Raw genomic sequence first — 23,523 nt, 5'->3', positions numbered from 1 at the left:
AAAAGAACGGAATTGAGCATTTCTAACCGCACTCGGTAATCGTCGCGTCGGGACTTCCCCGACCCGGAAGCTGATGGAGGAGAGTTGAAATCTGTTTTTAGCTTCACAATAGAAATCCAGCTAAGCTAGCGGAGGTTAGATGCCCCGGACTATGTGCTGAGACCCTATTTGTACTGTTGCTGAAGTTTGGTGCTGTTCTGAGCATTATTTGTGGCTTTTTGGTGGCGGTTTATATTTGGATCCATTTACTGCAGTGTATTGTTGTCGTGCGGTCGTTTCTGAGGTTGATAAAACTCCGTAAATTAGCGGTCTGCTAACTTGATCTCTCGAGAGGGAGTCTGACACAGTTTCACGGTGATTTAGACCATGGATTAAACTTACACCGGAATATCCCTTTAACGCGACTTATAGCCTCTAACTGCTAACGGAGGACGGTTGTTGCTAAAGTAATCGCAAAATGTAGCTGTTGTTAGGTAGTTAGCTTTGTTAGCTCCACAGCTAAGTTAGCACCTATTTAAGTACTCGGCCCTGAGGTGTCAGAGAGATCCAGCCCGGTCCGGTTGTGTTCGCTTGGAAAGAGTCGGCGTGGAGCATTTTGTAGTGAGACTTTATTATACAGCTGCATTTTTCCCTCGATGTTTGAATTCTGGAATTCAAAATCAGACGATAACAGGAAGGTAACTAAAGTTCCTCTAAAGAAGCCCTCGTAGAATAATTCAGTCATCAGCATCTCAGTTTGAAACTGCAGTTTAATGGCATAACAGCAACAAACCAAACGCCAAGGATGGAAATAATTGGAATGACACATCGTTGAGTATCGTTTCTGTTTGATTCGTGACGCTGAAGCTTTAAATCTGAGAGCAGAAAGGAGGAAAACCCAGGGAGAGGCCGAGAGAAAGAGGGAGGAGAGAGCAGGAGAGGATAACGATGGGAGTCGGGATGTGTTCAGCGTCTCGTGGGACGGTTCTAATCTGCATTAGACCCGTGTTACATGGGTGTGCTGCGGGTCGGACCCGGTGGAGGGTTCGACTGTGTGTCGACAGCAGGAGACAATAGAATGAGGTGGGAAGAGAAAGACAGAGAGACGAGTGGGTGGAAGTAATGCAGGGATACGAGATGCATTCAGGGTCCCGTGGGACGCAGCTAATTTACATTAGGCTTCACCAAGTGCAGGCTGAGAGAGAGAGAGAGAGAGAGAGAGAGGGAGAGGGAGGAAGAGGACGAAGAGGAGGTGAGAAAACAGATAGATACCTGTAGGAGATCTTCTTGTCTCTCCACTTCTGTCCCGTCAGAGCGTAGCGTTTGTTCCTCTGCCGGCGGCTGGTGTGAGGATGATCTGGGACGCCGCAGCGAGGTCGCCTCATCCACCTGAACACAACAAGACATTCAGATCTCAACCTGTTTCTGTGGACCGAGCGAAGCCTGATCCATCAACCCTCCACACACTGAAGGCTTGACTCTGTTCTGGATACGGACCAATTCGGAGGAGCATTTGATTTACGTTATCTACGCTACAATAAATAGCATAAATCTGGCTCCTGTTTCTGGAAGATGCACCGCTACGATCCTTCGTGGCCTCACATATCCCAAGATTCTTTGCGCGCCCGAAAAAGAAGAAAGAAAGCGAGAAAGCAGCGACATTGTGTGGCGTAGATCGTCACTTTCGCGGGCCTGGGCGGCAGAAATCGTGACATAAGAGTAAAACATCTGGTGACGCAACCAGGAAATGCTGCAAAGGCTAGACCGTCACATTTAACAACGGCTGACGAGGTTAACAAGGTCTCTCTGAAGGACTCGCCTTCAAAGACCACAAAGGCCGAGTCCTTCAGAGGATGCAGACCCTGAACTGAGACACAGCAATGATCGCAGAACTCCTCAGAACTTTTTAAGGAGAGGTTATGAGAGGCGACAGCGGGGAGGAACCAGAGACTGATTGGACTCTGAGCGGCGCCCTCTAGTGGTGGTGTTGCTTTGCATCCATGCCAACATAGAGGCCACATGGAAGTACGTGTGTGTATGGGACGTGTCTACTTACGTACGTACAGGGAGCATGATTGAGCTAGCTAGCTGGTTAGCATGCTAACTTAACACTGTTGTTTCTTCATGCTGCTGATAATGGTAACTACATTTAGGATGCATTTCAATCAGTGGAGATAACAGCTGCTTCGTCTGAAGACAGAAACATGGCGTCAGGTCTTTTTGTTGTATTGGGCGTTTTCTCTAAAACATATTTTGTTGTGTAAAATAATGATCAGATCATTCACACAATCACACGTTCATCTGGACGTCTGGAGAAATATCAGCAGAGAGTTCAAAACAACTCACTCGATGGTCGTCTCGTCCAGTATTCCCGTCACAGGAATGCCGTAGAAGCGCTGCATGGCGGCCACGGCGGACTGCATGGCTTTCTCCTGCCGCAGGTCCGACGTACGGACGTCGTGAGGCAGCAGGTAGCCGTAGTTCTTCAGCCACGTCTGAGAGAGAGAACAGAAGAAGAAGATACAAGACAACATTATTAGAACAAAGGAGCAACATGTCAACTACAAACTGGACAAATAAAACCATCCATTAAAACTAAACAACCATTCATTTCAGGGGTGGGCAAAAATATCGATACAGCAATTTATCGCGATACTTTGCCGCCCAATACAATATCGATTTTTCAACCCCAAATATCGATATATCGCCGAAGAGCGACTCTGCTGTGCGGCAGGTGTATTTCTGTAGTAGAAGAGAGATGGCTGAGGTCTTTGCAAAATGGATGGCAAGTTAACAACGCCTCCACAATTTAAAGTTGACGTTTGGAAGCACTTTGGCTTCAAAGTTAAGAGAGATAGCAAGAACAACGAGCTGGACAAAGAGAATATTACTGCACGGAAATTTCATGGGAATTAATTAAATGGAGAGGCTGTTTTGAATGAAATAGTTTTGACTCAATTTGTCCTCTGATCAATATCATCTGATGTACATATACAGGTACTTGTGTTTTCATCTTTATTTATATCGCAATATCGTGATATCGTGATAGTATCGTATCGTGACCAAAGTATCGTGATACGTATCGTATCGTGAGGTTCTTGCCAATACCCACCCCTAATTAATTCATTCATTCAGTGCAGGAATTCAAAACTTATCATAATAAAAAAGATTTCTGTGCACCTGGAGACCTTCAATTCCTCTATAAGTCTGATGTCACACACGGTTCTGGTTCAATTTGTCGGTCAGCTGCCACTTAAAGCACTAAAGCAACAGATTCAATGTCTGAAAAAACCTGAAATAAAAAGACTGGAGACACGATGCAAATGTTTAAATGTCACTATGACGCACCCTTTCATTATCTTTATGTCCAATGTTTAAGACGTCAGTAAATCCACCTGTAAACACTCCAAACTTCAGAACCTGCCTGAGAATCATCATGTTTTAAGGTTCTCCTCAGTATCAAAGTGACCCAGTGAAAGTTATCTGTACGTCAGAAGCCGGAGCTGCTAAAAACTAATTCTGCAAACTGCAATATGTCAACAACTACGGCCCACACATTACTGTAAAACAGCACACTTCCTGTTCACATAGATGAAGGTGTAACTTATTTACAGCAGCCAGCGATTTAGACAGAAACAGATCGACAACATGATGAAACAGGAATTAAGCGTTCACCCGACAGCTGCAGCGTTTCATTATATTTTATTATTTCTTTGGTGGAGGTCTTTGATGTGTCGGATCAGAACCAGAGGAGGGAGCGAGGGAGGGAAGGAGGGAAGGAGGGAGGGGTGACAAACTGAGAGAGAGAATAAAAAACAGAGCGCTGCCGAGAAACTGCGAGGACACCGAGAGATTTATCCAATAAGTTCAGAGGGAAACTGAGAGGAAAGAGATGAAAGAACGAGAAAAGAGAAATTCCTCCAGAAAACCTGATTCACACGGATCCAAAGATCGATGCCGAATCCACAAGTTTCCTCGGATGATTCTTATTATGTCGTATTTTTCACTTTGCAGCGCTCCTGTCTCTTTAATATGACATAACACAATCTCACAACCCTCCTGAGAGAGAGAGAGGGGGAGAGAGGGGGAGGAAGAGGGAGAGAGAGGTAAACGAAGAGGAGGGGAGACAGAAAGAGAAAGAGGGAAGGAGCAGCAGGGAGGTAGATGAGAGGAGGGAGGGAGGGAGAGATAACGAGGGGGAGGTTGAGTCCTTCTCTTCAGTAGGTCATTAATATTTCAGAGTGTGTGCCGGCCTCTCTCAGCTGGTCGCCCGGCCCGGCCCAGCCTGGCCCGGCCCGGCCCGGCCCGGCCCGGCAGCCAGAACTCAGCTCCAACATGAACGCCTGCTCAGCCACCATGACGGACGCGTGGAGGTTACAGCGCCGCTTCCCCCCCGCAGGGACGAATATCCAGCAACACGCTCACAGCATCACACAGGAAATGAACCTGATCACGCCAAAATAAAAGACCTTCATCACTGGGAACAAAAACATGGGCGGCTCATAAAACTTTAGTTCTTGAGTTGATATTAAAGGAATAAATCTTAAACCGCGAATATCTAAATATCTAAAGAGCACTGAGAGCATTTCAAAATAAAAGACCAAGCAAGTTACCTCCAAAATGTAATCATTACATATTACTATGAGAGTAATAAGTTACTTTACAATATTACCATCTGTGCAGAGTAATGTGTTACAGGATCTTATTGTTCCACAGCCTCAGATTAACTCGATCTCTGTTGACTATTAAACATTCATCATTACAACATATTAATTATCATCATCAGTGAATCCTTCAGTGAGTCATCAATGACTTCGTCAGTTAATTAGCTGTCTGAGAAGTTGTTGTTGGAGATAATTGGACTTTCTTCACCGTCCTGACTGACGTTCTCTCAGCATCTTTACTAGCTGAGGATTTTTTAAAGCACGTCTGAAACTTCAGTAAGAACCAAACAAAAGAGTTGCAACTGAAATGGAGCTCAACAGTGAGGTTCCGGAAGTGAAAATGCCATTCATGTTCTGCATATAGATTTTGATTATTGGCCATAATGTCGTAACCATCCAAAGCAAACTCACCACGAGCTATCAGATTGTCAAACGATGATATATGATCCTGTAGAAGTCACAAGTCCGTATGATATCAAACTTGTTTTGAGAAAAACACGTTTTATTTGCGATGTCATGGAGAAGCACTACACTACCCACAATCCTATAGTGCAACAGCGACGTTTCTGATTGGTGGAGCTCGCTGTTACCATGGTAATGTTTACCAAACTCGCAAATTTCATGTTAGCTAGTTACTGCTAACACTGAACTCTACGATCTGTTACCACAGAGCCGCCATGATTTCACTTTCTGACCTGCTGTGTTCATTTAGTGATGAGAAGAGTTTATTAAGGTTTCGGTAAACATTTCCATGGTAACAGCGAGCTCCACCAATCGGAGACGTCGCTGTTACATTCGCACTGGTTTATGGGATGAGTAGTTGCTTTACTCTTCAGATAATTATGTACACAGTCTCGTCTCTTTGCTTTTTTCTCCGTTTTCCAACATTTTTTTTGCGCCGAATTAAATGTTTTATGGTCACGATTCATCTGCTAGCTGATTGGCCTAAAACTCTTTATATAAGGATTTACTGAAACGTCAATGGAGTGAATGAATCGCAAATTCATTTCCGGAACCGGAGCCGTTAAAAAAGTGGGCGGTCACTGTTGAGCTCTGTATGTTTTGATGAGACGACGTCACTAACGATGTTGTCTGCTGTGTCGTCTTTATAATGACGTATTTACGTACGAACAGGAAGGGGCGGGACTTCGGCGCACTATTAGATGAACAGTGATTGGCCGAAGCAAATTAGATAAATTAAAGAGTATGAGGTGGTGTGAGAGGAAAGTACAAGTACCTGAATATGTACGTACGTTACGTGCAGTATTTGAATAACCACAGTTCGTAAAAGACTCTCGTCGACTCTGATGTCACCGCCCGGTTCTGACCGCTGATGAGACTTTAATTGTTTCTGTTCAATCACAGTCGACATCATCAGAAGAAGAAACTGTTCCGACTCACTGACAGAATGTTTCTCCATCCCAGAAAAGAACATCTGTGACAGAAGCTGTCTGAGTGTCGAGCCAAATCATTCAGATTGTGATCCGTAATCTGCTTTTTAATCCGCGGTGTAAATGTGAACACAGTGCGCCACATGGCCCGTGAGCCCGGAGCAAACCGGCCGCTCACAGTCCAATTAAAACCTCCTAAATCTGCAGCGACGACAAAACTGTTCGCTGCTCGTAAAAAAACATCTCGATCTGATTCCTGTAATTGAATCCTGCTCGTAATGAGAAACAGAGCGACAGGCGAGAGTCAACAGAACAAACTCGCTGCAGCTCGCTCACGACTCGCCGCTCCAGACCTCCATCTGAGAAAGACTCAAATAACGAATACACACTTTAATCCATCAAATTAAACCAGACGATGAAAACAAGCGCTGAGATCCAAATCACACTAATAATAAACACAAACCCAGGTCCTTCTGTTTTATCTCACGCTGATGTCACAATGTTTACAAACCGGTGATATTTCATTTTGTCATCGCCAATGACGACCGAACACACACACACACACACACACACACACACAGCACTCTGCAGTGAGTCTCTGAGGAGCTCCATACTGCATTAGTCAGTATGTTTGTGAGTGTGTTGCTGTGTGTACACCAAAGTGTGTGTAAGAGCATCTATGTGTACGTCGTTGTGCGTCACTGCAGTGTGTGTGTGTGTGTGTGTGTGTGTGTGTGTGTGTGTGTGCACTCTGCTGACGAGTGGACCAGCTGCTTCTGGCTCAGAGGAAGTGGTCTGAATTAAATAATTCACCAGCTGCTATTATACAACAATTACTACAGTGCCATCAAAGCTTCAAACACACACACGCACACACACACACACACACACACACACACACAGTATCATACAACATGAGTACAGTAACATAAATCACAGGTGAGATTAGAACCGGTGATTTATGTGACTCTGGCTGCACGTTTAATTAATATTCTTATCGGACAGAACGGGTTCTCGTAGCTGATGTGTTCACTGACTCACTTTCAGAAGAAGCACAGACACACACACACCCTCGGTACTGACACACACACACACATCATCCTGCAGAGAGAAGAAGAACGTCTCTACAAACCACGGACACGTTGACACTTTACGTTTTTAGGTTTACGCGGCCGGTTCGACCCTCGATGAATCACCAGCTTTGCAGTCTCCAGTTCATCACAGGGCAGGGGCGGTTCTGGGGGGGGCCAACAGGGGCCAGTGCCCCCGTAACTCTGAGTCTGGACCCCCCTGTGGCCCCCTGACAGGGAGTCTGCATTAATAACACAATGACAGATTTCTTGCAATGATTTTGTTCTGAAGGGAAAGGCAGAAATAAAGTGTCTCAGCAGTTTACTACCCAATCAAAATTGCTGAAATTATAAACACTGTTTTGTCTGAATGAGGGATTTATCTTTTTTTCCAGGTTGTATGTGCCCCCTTACAAAAAAACTTCCCCAACCTGGCCCCCCTATTAAAACTGGTCTAGAACCGCCACTGTCACAGGGACAAACGACCGATCACGCTCACATTCACACAATTTACAGAAACCGATTAACCGATTCTTTCTTGTTTGCATGTCTTTGGATTGTGGATTGTGGAAGTGGCGCCGCCGTGCTGTTCCTGATATACACGTACTGCTGAAATGTTGACTACATTTGAACGTATCTGAGGTTTGAAGGAAAGTACAAAGCCAACATTTTATTTTGGTGGCTGTTCTGAACTTTAATCAAAAAGCAAAATAACCAAATTACACCTGGGAGACGATGATGGGAGATTTATGTCTTTCAAACTTTTCTTTTCTTTCTTCTGACGAGTCATTTAAAAGCACTTTTAAATCTGTGATTTGTGTTATTGCAGATGTTTGTTGATGCTGTTCTCTGACTGACAAGATGCTAATAAAGGTTTGCAAAGTTAATGCATCATTTAAATGTATGTGGATAAATATACAGTTATTATTCAAACGAAGACGTGCGTCTCTGCGTCTGCTCGGTTTAAATGAGTTTAAAATGACGCGAGTCTGCGAGGGAGAAAAAGACGGACGACAGATAACACAGGAGGGGACGACACAATAACAAAAGTGTTTTAATTTGAATATTTTAATGCTTTAAATCACATTTTACTTGCATGAAGGCTGCGACTGTGCAGTGAATCCTGATGACTCACGATGCACTTTTAATATTCCTGCTGGTGGGGGGGCAGAACCTCAGGAAATAAAAGACCCAGCAGGTTCTGGAGGTGACGGTGAAGGAAAAGCATGAGAAAAATATATAAATAGAATAAAAACACATGAAAGAAAACAATGTTAAGCTTCTGCTGACCTCGCTAAATGAATTAACAATCAATCGTCAGTTGTAGCTCAGATCAGATGGTGAAGAGTGAGGAAGAGAAGCGACGAACGCTGACTGAGAGATTACTGGAGTGAAGCTGCTGCTGCGGTGATGTAACCGACAGAACGTCCTCAGCAGAACCAGAACATTAGTCATTTGTTTGGACACTTGAAACGTCTCCTGTTTTCATTTTGTGGGCAGGAAAACTTGTTTGTGAAGAAGAATGACTGTCGTCTCTGAGAAACGAAGCAGAGAGTGACAGTCGATGTTCGAGCGGAGGTTTGAGTCGGTGTTGTCATGATACTGGAAAATCTAACTTCGATACGATCCGACCGACGTCAGGAGACATTTGGTTGATATTTGGTTGAACGTGTGTCGTGACATCTAACGTGAAGTTGATGTAGGACGCTGACGACATCTAATGTTTATGTTTGCTTGGTTTTAAGTTAAGTAACTAAAATTCAGGGAGAGAGATGAGGACGGATATTTATTATCATCATTTGCTTTCTGTCAAATGTGGAAATAATACGGCAAAGAAATCACAATACATTTAAATAAATTAATCATTATTTTATTAGCATATTGGCAGAAATGTTCATTTAGGTGAATGATGATATTATGTGAACTTTCTCCTCCTCACAGCTTCAGAACAGCCTCGTTACTTTAGTTTGATGCATCTGAGGTGAATTCTGGATTCTTGTTATTTCCCAGCATCAGCAGACTGATGTGGACCAATCAGACGCAGCGAGACGAGACAAAGACGTAAAAGCCGTAAGAAGGCGTAAACAGACAGAGAGGGAGACTGGAATGTGGAGAAAAGGCGTGTTAGTGTCTCGTATCTGCAGAGAGTTTCTGATTTTCTCTCTTTGTTGCTGCTCGGGACGCTTTACCAACCCAACATGTGTCTATTTGACGTCCTGGGAATGAGACTCAACAATCAACTGTCTTTGTGGTGCGTTCAGGAACAGCTGGGACAAATCCTACTGATTCTACCTTTAACTTTAATAGTCTTTGAATTCTATTAATATGACGTGAGCTTCAGTTAGCTTTGAGCACAAATGTCCTTCAGAGGGAGACTTTTTACTCTGATACTCTGAGTACATGTCAGAGCCTGTAATCTATTACTTTAGAGATTGATACAGAAAAAACACAAACTAAATATTAGAGGAAGCCGCCTGGAGAGTTCGTGCTGCTCAAATATAATTAAACCGTAGATCCTGCAGGTGACGGAGGTGGACTGTAACTGTCTGAGCTTTTTGCCCTTCATGAGGTAAATTACAGAGCAGAAAGCTGCAGCATGAAGCCGTCGTCTCCTCCAGCAGCAGCAGCAGCACAGCGTTCTGTAGCTGCAGCTCTGAATCCTCCTGCCTCCTGTCTGTTTGCATCATTGTCCACCTGCCTGTCTGTCCACCTGATTGGCTGTGTCTCTGTCTGTCTGTCTGTCTCTCTCTGAGGCTTCAACCTGTGCGTCAGCCTGCCAGCGTGTCTCCTCCGTCTGTCTGCCTGGATAAAAATAGACCTTATCTCCCCCCTGCTAAACTATTTACCGTCTCTCAGCTTGAGTGCAGCGGGTGCAACCTGCCAGGCGCCTCCCCCGGTCCAAACTGTGTGTGGTGCCTGATAAGTGGCCTCCTTATCAAACGCAATATTCCCTCCAGGATTAGTTTGTGGAACTGCCGCCAGGTTGTTTTATTGGCGTGTCGGTTTCACTGAGGAGACGTCAATAAAAACTGAAACTAAATTAACATCAAATACTCAACATGTGCTCAGTCGTTTCACCGGCAGCTTAACAATAGATGATAACAATATGTGACATGCAACGTTAAAGACTTTCAAAATAAAGGTATTTCCAGCCCGTTCCAATTAGAAAACTGAGCGTAAAGCTCGACAGTGAAAGCAGTTTATTACAGCAGCGACCTCTAGTGGCCTCAGTGATTATTACTGCAGCAAAGGAGGAAGTCGGGTGAAGCAGTTTGAACACTTTGTGAATGATTTATCATACGTGACGTAGACGCGTTCATAACTTGAGTTATTTCAACCTGAACCACGATGTTTTCTGTAACCTCACCAAACACGACTGTAGGATGAAGATCCTGCACGCTGTCACTCGTATTTTTATCTATTTTGTCATTCCTGTACAGCTCTTCTGTCTTTATTTATCAATCATCCCACAATTATGTCTCTGTTTGTTTATATTGTATATATAATAGTTTGTTTGTTGTTTATTGTCTCCAATGCATGCACTTTATTCATCGAGACAAATTCCTCGTTTGTGTAAAATCCTTCTTGGTAATAAATCTGTTTCTGATTCTGATTCTGATTCGGCTGTTGAATGTTAATGATGTGAAACGGTCACAGTTTACTTGGATTTAGTTATGAAATAATGCAGTTATATGTAAGTTCTGTTCAAAATCAAGTCAGCTTGCAGATCTGTGTTTGACCCGGTGAAGACGACCCGACCGCCTCCTGTACCGGACGAGGGGTACGTTTAATTTGAAGTGCTGGACTTTGGACCAAGCTGCTGTTTTTGAATGAATGGACCACAGTGGGCTTCAGAAAGCTGTACATGTATTTACATCTTACACATTTTCATATTTTCTTTATTATTTATTTTATTTTATTGATAAAAAAGTAAATGGTTCATCCAATAAAATGTCAGAACAGTGAAAAAAGCTGATCATAACATGTCAAAATCGAAAAAGTGATCTCTTTATATCAGCCGGAAGGTGTGGAAGAAGAATTAAATCAAGACGACAGAGTGTCATAAAGAAATGCACATTAAAGGTTTATTTAAATTCATCACGCCTCATAAATCTGATCTCACATCAGTGTCTGAACACCACGTCTCTTTTCTCCAGACGTCTGCAGACAAACCCTCCTGTACTCGCCTGGTGTCCCGAACCGAATACGTCTCAACTTTCTCTGCGTTACGTCAGAGAACAACACGCAGCACCTGGAGACGAGGCCAGCTCTTAAAATGTTCCCGATGACTAACGCTGACTCCTCCTGCATCCTCCATTTGTGCCGGCACTCCTAAAGAACATGTAATCACTGTTATCCATCTTTATTTTTAGTCCGTCTCCTTCTGAGCCTCAGGTGCGACCGCCTGCCTGCTCCATCACCACATGAAGGTTTTTTACTGTTGTTACCAGAACGGCTCGTATCTGTTGGCGGGGTGATTTTAATTCAGATACCACAGTGATGCTGAATTCAATACTGAGTCTAAAGAATAAACAAAATGAGCCAAACGTCTCCTGCAGCTGTCGTAACACAAACAGTCAAACAAGAAGTCAGTCAGATCTTTTTATCTGAATGTAGCACAACTTCCCCCCAAAACAAATTATCAAAAATTAATGCATATTTCCATCCAGACCGTGAAACACGAGTGGAGCCAATTCTCCAGTCGGTGCCGTCAAACAATCACAGAAGACGAGGACACGACCGGTGTTGCCAGATCTTGTGAGAGAAACAAGCCCAAAAAAGCTCAAAAGAGTCGACTTGGCTCTACAAACAAAAAGAAAAGGCCAATTGATGAAAGCTTAATCTAATCAGAGAGACAGATCGCTTCATCCCCGGCACGGTTAACTCGATACATCTTCTTATCTTGATTTGAAAGATCACCAAGTTTGTGTGGAAGGGAGGGTTTATCCTTTTTATCCTTCCCTCCTTTTATTTGGGCGTCCTTCTAGAAAATGTTTACATACTTTAATTTATTATTTTCCTCATAAGATGCATCGCTGCAGGATCACTTTACACACTTTTGTGTACAGAGTGAGACATCTTGCCTCAGTTCAATCGCTGTTAATTGCAGGATGCAGCCAATCAGAGGCAGAGTAGCGCCGAGCAAGGTAGTGTGATCTAAAATAACGCTGCTACAGCTACAGCAGCTATACGTCTGCTGACTCGCAGGCGTTTCAGGCGGTGCAGGAGGGTTTTCTGTGGGAGACAGTAACTCCCTTCGGGCTTTTTCACTTTGCAGAACTTTAACTTGAACAGAAATGCTTCATAACACAACAACGGAAAGGCAAAACCCCCAAAAGAATAATATGACTGGACAGGAGAGATGGCAGTAGGCCCAAAGAGACGACCACACTTGAGGAAACAACCCAGAGAAATGCAACCCGACACTGTAAGCAGCTTCATGGAAAAACAAGCCTGAAGTCGCTTGTATTTCACAGACTTGGCAACCCTGAAAAACAACGAGACGGCTTCACTAAAACAACAAAGTCAGACGATGGAAAACACCCAGTTAGCCTCATGTATTAATGTGATGAAGGTCACAATCTCCTCTTCACTGACAGATCTTCAGTATTCATGTTCTGCTTCTATCGTCACCCAAGTCCGTCTTTAAAGGGATATTCCGGTGTAAATTTAATCCATGGTCTAAATCACCGTGAAACTGTGTTAGACTCCCTCTGGAGAGATCAAGTTAGCAGACCGCTAATTTACGGAGTTTTATCAACCTCAGAAACGACCGCACGACAACAATACACTGCAGTAAATGGATCCAAATATAAACCGCCACCAAAAAGCCACAAATAATGCTCAGAACAGCACCAAACTTCAGCAACAGTACAAGTAGGGTCTCAGCACATAGTCCGGGGCATCTAACCTCCGCTAGCTTAGCTGGATTTCTACTGTGAAGCTAAAAACAGATTTCAACTCTCCTCCATCAGCTTCCGGGTCGAGGAAGTCCCGACGCGACGATTACCGAGTGCGGTTAGAAATGCTCAATTCCGTTCTTTTCCCTGTCCGCTCTCGATAATAACTGTTATAAACTGGCAGGTAAGACACATATGAACTCTGATTGCTTTTCCATGGAGTCATAATCATACATTTTCATCCATGAGCCGCGGAACTCTACTGCACTCGGTAATCGACTCGTCGGGACTTCCCGTCAACAGGAAGCTGCTGCAGAAGAGTGGTAAATTTAGTCAGCTTTTCAGTAGAAATCCAGCTAAGCTAGCGGAGGTTAGATGCCCCGGACTATGTGCTGAGACCCTATTTGTACTGTTGCTGAAGTTTGGTGCTGTTCTGAGCATTATTTGTGGCTTTTTGGTGGCGGTTTATATTTGGATCCATTTACTGCAGTGTATTGTTGTCGTGCACAGTTTCAAGGTGTGTTAGACCATGGATTAAACTTACACCGGAATATCCCTTTAAAGGCTTCATTGTCGTTGCGTTGAGCTCATCTATGGTGTTCAGGAACGCAAATGTAAATGCAGTGGAGTCAAAAGTGCAACATTTCCTTTGTAATTATAATCAAGAGAAAGAATGAAAGAGAATGAAATTAAAATATGTGAGGTTTGTTTCATCCGCCTCTCTCTTTCCTCTGATCTCGTCTCAACCTCGAAACAACAGAACTGATCTGTGAATCGCTCTGGACTCGTTCTTGCAAACATCTCCTAAAATAATAACACTCCACAGAAGGAAAAACCAAAAGTCAACACAGTCGGCGTTCAGCATTCAGCAGCGAGTGATTAATGAATGAAATGACTGTTCGTCGAGGCGCCAGAGAGCCGGTGTCTTATATATTTGTACGAGCGAAATGAAAAGCAGTCAGCGTTGTTTTGTCGGGCAGGATTCCCTCGGCGGCTGAGGACGGGGACTGAACAGGCACATTTAGAGATGTTTGGTAATGAAATTTGTTCCCACCGATTCTGCGCGCGGCAGGAAAAAGACGTTAAGGAGAAAAATCCCTGATGTGATCAAACTGATGGATTTCCTTCCTGTGCAGGCGGAGAAACGGTGACGTTAACACATATTTAACAGAAATGAATGTGACTGAGTGTCGATATGAACATGGATAAATAATATATCTTCTGATTTTATTGATCCAGGTTAACTGCAGAGTGGCATCATGACAGCGGCTGACGTCTCCTGACGTTCACCTCAAAGCAAATCATTTGTCTTTCTGTTTGGGTTAATTGGACTCACAGAGCGGACGGACGAGACAGACGCTGGTGTTTCGGATTAACCAGCTGCTGGAGCTGGTGAGCTCTGGAGGAGACAGCCGGAGTCGAGGAGAGCACAGTTTGTTGTTTTTAACTTCTGGGATTAAAAAGTGGATTTATCTCCACGTTCAGTCCTCAACATGTCTGCAGCAACGAGCCGCAGAGCAGCTGAAATCCACCGCAATGTTCTGTAAGTCTTTATTTGACTGCTGAGCCGAGGGAAATGTACTTTACACCAGAACAGAGAAGACACGGGGAAGGAAAAGACACCGCAGGATGACAAGGAGAACCGGAGTATCTGGTGACACACACACACACACCCTGATCCAGCTGTCACTCACTATCTTATGGCTGATGTACAGTTCAAATGAACCTGCGGACAAACTCACGCAAACAACGTGAGACATGTGAACGCTGACAGCTTGTTAGCCTTAGCTAGCTCGGTAGCTTCCAGCTCGGCTCGCTTCAGCTCCGCCCACACTCATCCTCTGCCAGGATGACCGTTGAGCTTCATTCTGGCTCTTCAGAAGCCTCTAAGTGATGTCACGCTTAAACATTAATGCATTAATCATTAATTAAGTCTATAATGGAGACGTGAGAGCAGATAGAAAGAAAACGTGATTGGAAGTCGGTCGAAAAACTCACTACAGCTCTTTATTTCCTTATTTATACTAACTGTGAATATAACATAGTGTTCAGGTGGAGCTGGATTTGAAACATCATTGGCTACAGGATGCTACAATCAGCTGCAGGTCATTGGCTGTTGCAGGCTCGTGGGCGGGCGTAGAAGCTCACATCTGCTCAAACGAGCTGTCAATCAAACGGCTACATCAGGATCTCTGCTGAGACATGAGGCGAGGCGTTCAGGGACACTCGCTCAGCTGTGTTGGTTTTGTTTGGCAAAGTGGCCGCTTGGTTTCAATAAAAGCGCACACACACACACACACACACCTCACATGTTCTGGTGCTCGCACGGCGCCGACTGTGATTGTTTCTCCTCCGTCAGTCATTGAGTTCTGCGGCTCGACGGGTTCTGAAGAGCCCGACTGGTGGCTTGATTTCTTGATTTCTTGATTTCTGGCTTCCTGGCGTCGGGCTCAGAGCAGCAGGAGGCAGCAGAACTTTCCCCGTCGCTTCTGTGGAGCTCTGGAGACGTTTTGAGTTTTTCTTTTACGATATTAAATCTATTCACGGTGATTACAGCATCTCAAGTGTTTCTTTGTTTTAACAACAGAGATTTCAGCGCTTCAGCTTTCACTCACAGCTGAGATGAACAACACTTCTCTTCTCTGAGCGTAAAGCCGACTGTGAGCAGCGACTGTAGGAACGCTGACTGTGACTCGTAGTAACAGAGCACTAACGCAGTGAGGGTTAAAGGTTCAACTCCCGCTGGAGCAATCCCGGCTTCAAATGTATGCAGTCATGTTGCCGCAAGGCACTTTGGATAAAAGCTTCTGCCAAATGGCATATTGTCGCTGTCGGCTGAAGATCTTCTGTCTCGGAAATGTCAAACTTTTCAGAAACCAAAAATAACGTCCCTGTTTTTAGACTGACGGCGACGCAGGTTGGAAGTTCATCCCCGAGTGTCACTGAGAGTTTCACGAGTGTGAGGAGGAGGATGTGTTTGTTTGAAATGAAATGTTTTATTAATCAATTTAATGTTTAATCTTCATCAGGTAAAAATATCAAAAGGCTCCGATTCAGTTTCTGCATCCGTTTGTTTTATATGAACAAATATGTTCTGACAGAGAAACATGTGGAGACGTCACAGAGCGAGAGTCTGACGTCTGCAGACTAAATCATTGATTAAACAATCAAGAAGCAGCGAAGTCATAGAAAATGGACGACTGTTCTCAAATTCTTGAACACACACACACACACACACACACACGGGTTTATGTAACGCGAAACCCTTTTGAGGATCGCTCAGGTGGGACTGATGGTCTCATAGCTATGACCTCATGTCTGTGGTGTCATATAACACACACACACACACACACACACACACAATGGACGACACAGCGATCAATGACTGCCAGGATATGGATGATTTAAGGCCACAGACACGCAGAAGAGAAGAATCTAACTGATCATTACGTGTGTAAAGTGAAATCTGAGTTACAGACATTATTAATCGCAGGTCTGTCAGGAGTTGAACTTTGACCTCCTGTGTTCATGTCGGCCGCACGTAAAGTCCAACGACCACGTCGACCTTCACACCCTCAGACTTGATTCACAGCCGTGTGTTAAAGAGTTTCAGACGACAACAGGAGAACCACGGGGCTGTTTTAAAGGAACCGTTCACCCAAACAAAACAGCGCAGCATTCTGCGAAACAACTGAAGTCTGTGGAGCTCGTCAGCTGTAATCTGAAAGTCTCCAGATGTCTCTCCAAGTGAGATGTGCGGTTGAGCTCGTGCAGCCACTTCAGACTGGATGCATGCTAACGTTTAGCTCAGCAGCTACAGAGAAGAAGGGTGTCAATCATGTCTCAGGTCAGTTTGTGATCTCAGGGCCTCTGCAGACTCGTTGAAACGAGCTGTATGGAGACATTTTAGTCTCCAGCTCCTTCAGGTGTTTAGCAGAATGCTGAGACCTATATCATGGAGATGACTGGTCTTTAGCTTTAAGGTGAACTGTTCCTTTAAAGATCATCTTGAAGTAAACATCTCTGCACCGCTGACTGGGTTTGACTGACAGGTGACCTCTGTGACGACCGAGCAGAAACATCAGAACAATGACAGCTCGGCGCCGAAGACACTGTCGGATCATCGCAGCATCACTTGAGGAAAAAAGGTTTCAGGTTGCAACAAAGCAGCTGTGAAGCGCTCGCTCAGCGTGGAGTGACGGACGGATGGACAAACAGATTCATCATCAGATCGATGGAGATGTGATGGACGGAGCGCAGCAGAGCAGAGGAGGAGGAGGAGGAGCCTGAGAGGTGAGTCATCTTCTACACTCCTTCACTGCTCGTCAAAGTTCAGTCAGGACGCGTCGTTAGTCACAGAAGAGCTTAGAGAGTTCGGGCCGGCGCACAGCGGAGTTATCATCACTAAGCCTCCCAGCTGATCCTCCACAACTCAAACATTTGAAGCTGCTGTGATCAATATTTTCTATTTACAGTGGATCAAATGATGTGAAAGGTGCCGCTCACAGTAACAAACCCACAGAGAATCAGCGCCGCTCTGCAGCTCCGTCGGCTCCGCGGAGGCTTTTTACCGTCTTTCAAAGTCGCTGTTATCTTTTTGTTTTGGTTCAGTCTCACGGCTCTCATCTCTGCCTGCTCAGCACAACAGCACACAGACAGACAGAGACCGAACACACCTTCATATACCTGTCTTTTAATAAGAATATTCATATTTTCCAAGGTATTGTATGAAAGTTATAGATTCCAGCATCGTGACAGCTCGACTCTGATGAAGAACGTGGAACATTTAGCTTTTATTGTCGGCACGAACATGAAAATGTCCCGACGTCTTGTTTAAAATGAACCAGTGGTGTCGCACTTACAAATGTTTAAAACTTCTAACATAATCGATAAAGTAAAGATGCAATACATTAAACCTGTTGAGGACGTAATCAAAACAATTGGGGGGCAGCACCAGAGTAACAGCTAGCTGCTGCTAACTGCAGCTTCCATTAGCTTGTTAGCTCAGTTAGCCGTGCAGCTAGCGGTCTGAACTGGGAGCTTGGAGCAGCGAGGAAGTGTCGGTGTTTAAACTGCTGACGGACAAAGGCTAGCAAACTTAACATAATTTTAATAATACATTTTTCAACCAAACAACTAATCAATAAGTTGGGAAGTGCACCGATTAATCAAAGGTGAAAGTAATTGTTAGTTATAGGCCTGCTTGTGATTTGAGTCGGGACTAATCATGGCCCAAAGAGAAGTGAACTCTGAAGTGTACGTTCAAATACTGAGTTCTTATTCTAATTTACAGTTCTGGTGAATAATATCCTGCGTTCAGTTTAAATAAAGATAAACAAATCATTCCCTGTGATGAGCATCATGGTGCTGTAGCTGCAGAAGCATCTTATAACTGAATCTACATGTGAGTGTGAAAGGATTTCCTCTTCCTGTTTCATCGTCCTCGCTCTGCGTCCGTCTGCGCTGCACCACCGAGCCGACGGACAGACGACCGGCCTGACATCCATTTTTAATTACAGCTGCACTTTCTGCGTTTCCATCCTGCTTTGTGTCTCGTGTGACGAGGCTCTGCTGGACTCTCCTGTAGGAGCGTTCACTGTGTTTGATCACAAGGTCCATTAACTGATCTCAGACCTGCACGACGCTGCTGTGATTAGCTGACAACGTGAGCTTGCAGCACCGTTACTGTCGCTCCACTTTCTCTTCTCGTCTTTATCCTCTCAGTATCTCCAGCCTCTCCACCTTCGCTGCCTCCCGTCCTCCCTCCTGCTGCAGGATTATACAACTCGTCCTCTTTTTCTTCTCGCAGGGTTTTATGCAGATAAGGCTGATCTTCAAAACCAGCGACATGATGGTAAGAAAACAAGCTGTAAGTGACTCAGCACTGTGAGGAAAACATCCACTCATACAGTGAAACTGGCGACGTGCAAAACTCAGCGCTGCACCAATCGATGCGCTGTTTTCATGTGAAAGTGGTTTCAGTACACGAGCATGTGAAGGCAGCATCAGCAGCTTCAGGTGTGTCATCACCTGTCCTCAATCAGCTTCACTTGTCTGCGTTCTGCTGCACAGATTGTGGGTTTTAGACATGACGAGCAGCCAATAGGAGCCTTTCAAAGCTCCACGAATCATCTCAGCTTCATTGTTTCACTCAGTTCTTTGCAGGGAGGCGAGCAGAGGTGGAGCTCGCTGCACCACTTTATAAAAGCCTGTGTGACTCAAGTCATTCAGTTGCTTTTCCTCCTCCAGACTCTGCAGTCTGACCTGCAGCATCCAGTCGTTATAAAGACAGAAGAAACAGCATCAGCGCCGTCTAATGATGGACGTATTGACCAATTCTTCTCACCTGTTCATAACGAGGACAATGACTTGAATTTGTATGATAAATCTTGTAAATGACTTCAGAAAAGTTTATTAATTTCTTCTCGATAACAAAAGAAAATCTGTGTTTCTGTTAAACTCTGGGATCTTTATTTTTGGTGGATATTATTTGAACTCCGGCCTGGAGAAAAGGCCTCAGGATGAAGTCGAGCTGCTGTTGTAAAACACTTCAATCTGTTTAAAACCAAAAATCTGTTGATCTTTACAGATCAGGATGATGGTGTAACAGTAGCATCGCTGCCAGGGCTGAAAAAACCTCGTTAATAAGCATCTTATAAAGACTTATAATGGACGTTTTAGCGATTAACTAACACCTATTACAAGGTCCACTGGTGATCTGTCAGCTGTGAAGTTTCTAACTACATCAGACTTCTACTGAAGTTACTGTAGATTAGAGAACAGAGCCACATCACAGGCAGCGATGATCAGAACGCCTCTCTATCATCGCAGTTTGAAAAGCATGTCAGCTATTTTCAGAGGCGGGTCGGCTGAGTTCAGCTGAGCGACGCCATCCAGCACAGCCCGGCTTCAAACTGTTCCGACTCTGTCCCCGGCTCGCTGCATACAAACAGTACAATACCCTCATCAAATGCACAATGACAACTCCTCTTATTTACAGCTGCAGCTTGCACAGAGCGTGCAGTAAAGTGTGTGAGTGGGCGGGCGAGGAAGACAATAGCTGGAGAGGAGGGAGATGAAAAAGACGGGAGACAGAGGCAGAGAGAGGACGGACGGTGAAACAATGAGGCTGCCCGTCAAAAAGACTAAATGTTCGGGAGAAGCAGAGGGTGGCGATCGCAGAAACAGACGTGAATGTACTGTACGAAGCCCGGGCGCCATATGTGCACGCTTCACTTCCAAGGACGGCGAATCAGGACAAAGCTTAAAAACTACTAGTAACAGCCGTGAATTCACACCCGCCTACACAGAGTACAGACACACACGGCGCTGATAAGTGCAGCAGTGCAGCCTCATTTAGCTCATTTCTCGGGTGTAATGTAGTGTTTACAACACCCCGGGGGAGCGGCCGCCTCCCCGAGCTCCCCTCCCCCTGGGAGGGAGGAGAAAAAGACAGAAAAGGAGCCCAGAGAGGTTTGAAACACTTTCATCTCCTAAAACCATCAAACTACGATCATCGTCGTGGTGATCTGCTGCCTTCCTCCATCATCATCGTTCATATTTACCACCGCTGAGACTGTTTAATGTTGTTATGTCCGCCTGAACATCACAATCATCATCACTAATGTTGTCATCATCATCATCATCATTGTCTTCATGCTGCAGGTACGTGCAGCCATTTTGAGACGGCCTCTCGTCACCAGGACAGCCTGAAACTCTCCCGTCGGGTAAAAATCTTCAAAACACATGATCGTAGCTGCTGCACACAGAAAAAAAACTCCCGGCTTAGAATCAAATCCCACTGAATCCGACCTTCAATCCTTTAACTCGGCTTTCTATTATATCAAATACAGACGTGACACTTCAGCTCGTCTCTGCTGACTCCAGAAATCACTTTATATCACTTCAGCTGTTTGTTTTGTTGCATCATTATGAAGTGAATTAAAGGCCTGTTGAATGATGTCATCTCGTCGTTCCTCTCCTTCAGTGTGTTATATCGCTGCTGTGCATGTTAAAGGAAACACCTCGTCAATAGTCCCGCCTTTAATCCCGTGACTTCTTGACATCACCGTGTCACACGTCCGCATTATTAATGAGGTGAAGCCAACTGGGAGCTGAAAACACGACAGAGCCGACAGAGACGCATCGTCATGACTCTCATAGTAACCTCAGTGAAAATGAATATTCACGTTATTGTGAATTATATTTCAAATCATAAAATCTGTCTTAATATTTGCGTTATGTTTTTATCTTACATCATCACCCAGTCTGGGAATAATGACACCGTCAGCGGAGCGATTGTTTTCCTGCAAACCTCGAAAATTAAATCTCTTCGTTTAGATCACCTTTAATTTAAGATATAATTACATGACATGAGTATTTTCCTGGATTTAAAGGCTGATTCACAGGCTGCTCTCCTTGTTCTTCACCCACTCAGTCATTGTTTCCACATTACTGATGACTATTGATCAAAAATCTAATTTTGTCAAAGTCTGTCAAAGTACCAATAGTCATTTATAGTCTATAAAGAGCTTCTGAAGAGAATTCAAAACACTGAAATATATATTTTGTGAGATCAGGGGAAGGACAATAAAAGACTTTATGACAGATTGCGATAAAACACATTGTAGTGAATATCACACATGAATCCAAACTTGTGAAGTGAGGTTACATTGATCATTGATCTGTGCAGGACGTTATGATCAATGATCGCTGATTTATAACAGATGTGTGTCGTCTCTGCGACGCAATAAATACACGTGTTTGTTCAAGAAATGTAAACGTTTATGTTTTAGTGCATTTTTAGTTTTTTAAGCTTTAAGAATATTTTGATTATTGGGATGATGTCATCAACCGCACAATCATGTTGGACCAGATATTCATAACGTCTCATCGTGATTAAGACAATATGTTGATATAAATACTCAGATTACAGCTCTGTGCAGGGATTACATAAAGGAATAAAACAAAGCCCGGGTTCAGACAGAAGAACAAAACAGAACAGCGTCAGTGAATCTGAGAAGCTTCTTATTAATCTCAGTATATCAATCTTTAATATCATCAGACGTGATCAGCACCAGCGTCTGTAATCAATCACTCACTCACATCAGTACAATAACAGACTTTGGGTGAATAAACTGTGAAACAATCTGCACAAAAAGCTTCTCTAACACACAACAGCAGCTCCGGCCCACACCACAGTCGTCTGTACCTGCCCGCCAAAAATATTCCTTCAAAAACACACAAACACGAGTCGGTTCTGACCACAGAAATCTGACCTATTGTGTAAACAGGCAAACAGACAAAGGATCGCGGAGCCGTGAGTCAGACAAAGAGCTGAACGCCTCCTTCTCCCTCTGCTGTCTGCGAGCAACCATCTGTGTTTCCACTGCGCCAGCCTCGCTCGCTCTCTGCGATCCGAGGCCGCCGGAGCCGACCGCCACCACCTGAAGCCGAGGGAGGGCGGGAGGCGTGCGGTAAGGTGTTCCACGGTCCAGCTGGGTGCTGGCGGACGACCGACACGGTTCTCGAGCTGAGCAGAAGAAAACAGAAGACTGAGCCAATGTGAACCCACGAACGTCCTGGAGAAAGTCAGACTGTGTTCAGCTCCACGACACGTTCAAAAGAGGACTTTCTTCAAAGCTACATGCTAACAGTGATGGTGTGTTCACATACAGGACAGTATTTTCTTTATTCAGTATTTTTAATGCTCTAAATATCTGCCAACGCTGCACTTCATGATTTGTTTTATTTCTGCACAGTGGAAGGAAAAGTGAAGACATGTTTACGTCAACGTAGAGCTGCGAATAAAAAAAAGATGTGCTGCTGAAGTTAAACATTTCCTTTTAGCTGCAGCTTCACATTCGCCTGTCTTGAAACTTTGACGATGTGCTTCATGAGACTGTGCTGAATTATAGATCGTGCAATAATCAATCAGTTGAGCACCGACACGTATCATCAGCCAACACCGACTACAGCCACAGTCGTGCTTTCGGCTTAGAATATAAAACATATTGGCTTTTTCAACTTGAATATAAAGTATAAACTGTCTGAACCGCTCGGCTATAAAACGCTGTGAACACGCGTAACAAAGCTGAAACAATGTGTTAGAGATGGTCTGCTTTATCAAATCCTTCTACAAGCTTCAACAAAATGTCCAACAAGTGAAGCAAATCAATCCACAAATGAAAACAAGATCAAAACATCTCCACAGAAAACATCAAGGTGTGCGCAGACGTGACTGCAGAGGTGTGTGCGTGACATTCACCGGCTCAGCAAAGAGTCGAGAGAAATACAGCGAAGTCGACTATCAAATACAAACTCTCCCAATCTTTGATCTCTAAAAATCACAGCTTCCCTGCGGCACAACCAGCGAGTCCGAGCTGTTTAATCAACACAACCAGGCCGGCAGACAACCTGCACAACACACCTGCTGCAGCCCAAACCTCCGCTCAACAAGAGACGTTCATTCAGTGATTAATACACAGCAACTCTTAATTCAGGAAGCAGGACTGAAATC

The 23,523-nt window shown here is 44.3% G+C and overlaps 1 protein-coding gene and 1 pseudogene across 1 annotated transcript in view; both read right to left on the bottom strand.

The window, feature by feature from the left end:
• The window catches only part of LOC115582773 (uncharacterized), a 484,111-nt pseudogene that overhangs the window by 288,090 nt on the left and 172,498 nt on the right, over positions 1-23,523 (bottom strand).
• The window catches only part of mmp24 (matrix metallopeptidase 24), a 59,048-nt gene that overhangs the window by 32,527 nt on the left and 2,998 nt on the right, over positions 1-23,523 (bottom strand). The window contains exons 2-3 of the mRNA XM_030421302.1: positions 2,326-2,474; positions 1,252-1,368 (exon numbers count right to left, since the gene is read on the bottom strand). Coding sequence (XP_030277162.1) covers positions 1,252-1,368; positions 2,326-2,474 — 266 coding nt within the window. The remainder of the gene's footprint in view (positions 1-1,251; positions 1,369-2,325; positions 2,475-23,523) is intronic.

The sequence above is a fragment of the Sparus aurata genome, chromosome 6 (assembly GCF_900880675.1).
Source record: "Sparus aurata chromosome 6, fSpaAur1.1, whole genome shotgun sequence".
Taxonomy (NCBI): Eukaryota; Metazoa; Chordata; class Actinopteri; order Spariformes; family Sparidae; genus Sparus; species Sparus aurata.
This window is presented reverse-complemented; position numbering and strand designations above follow the sequence as displayed.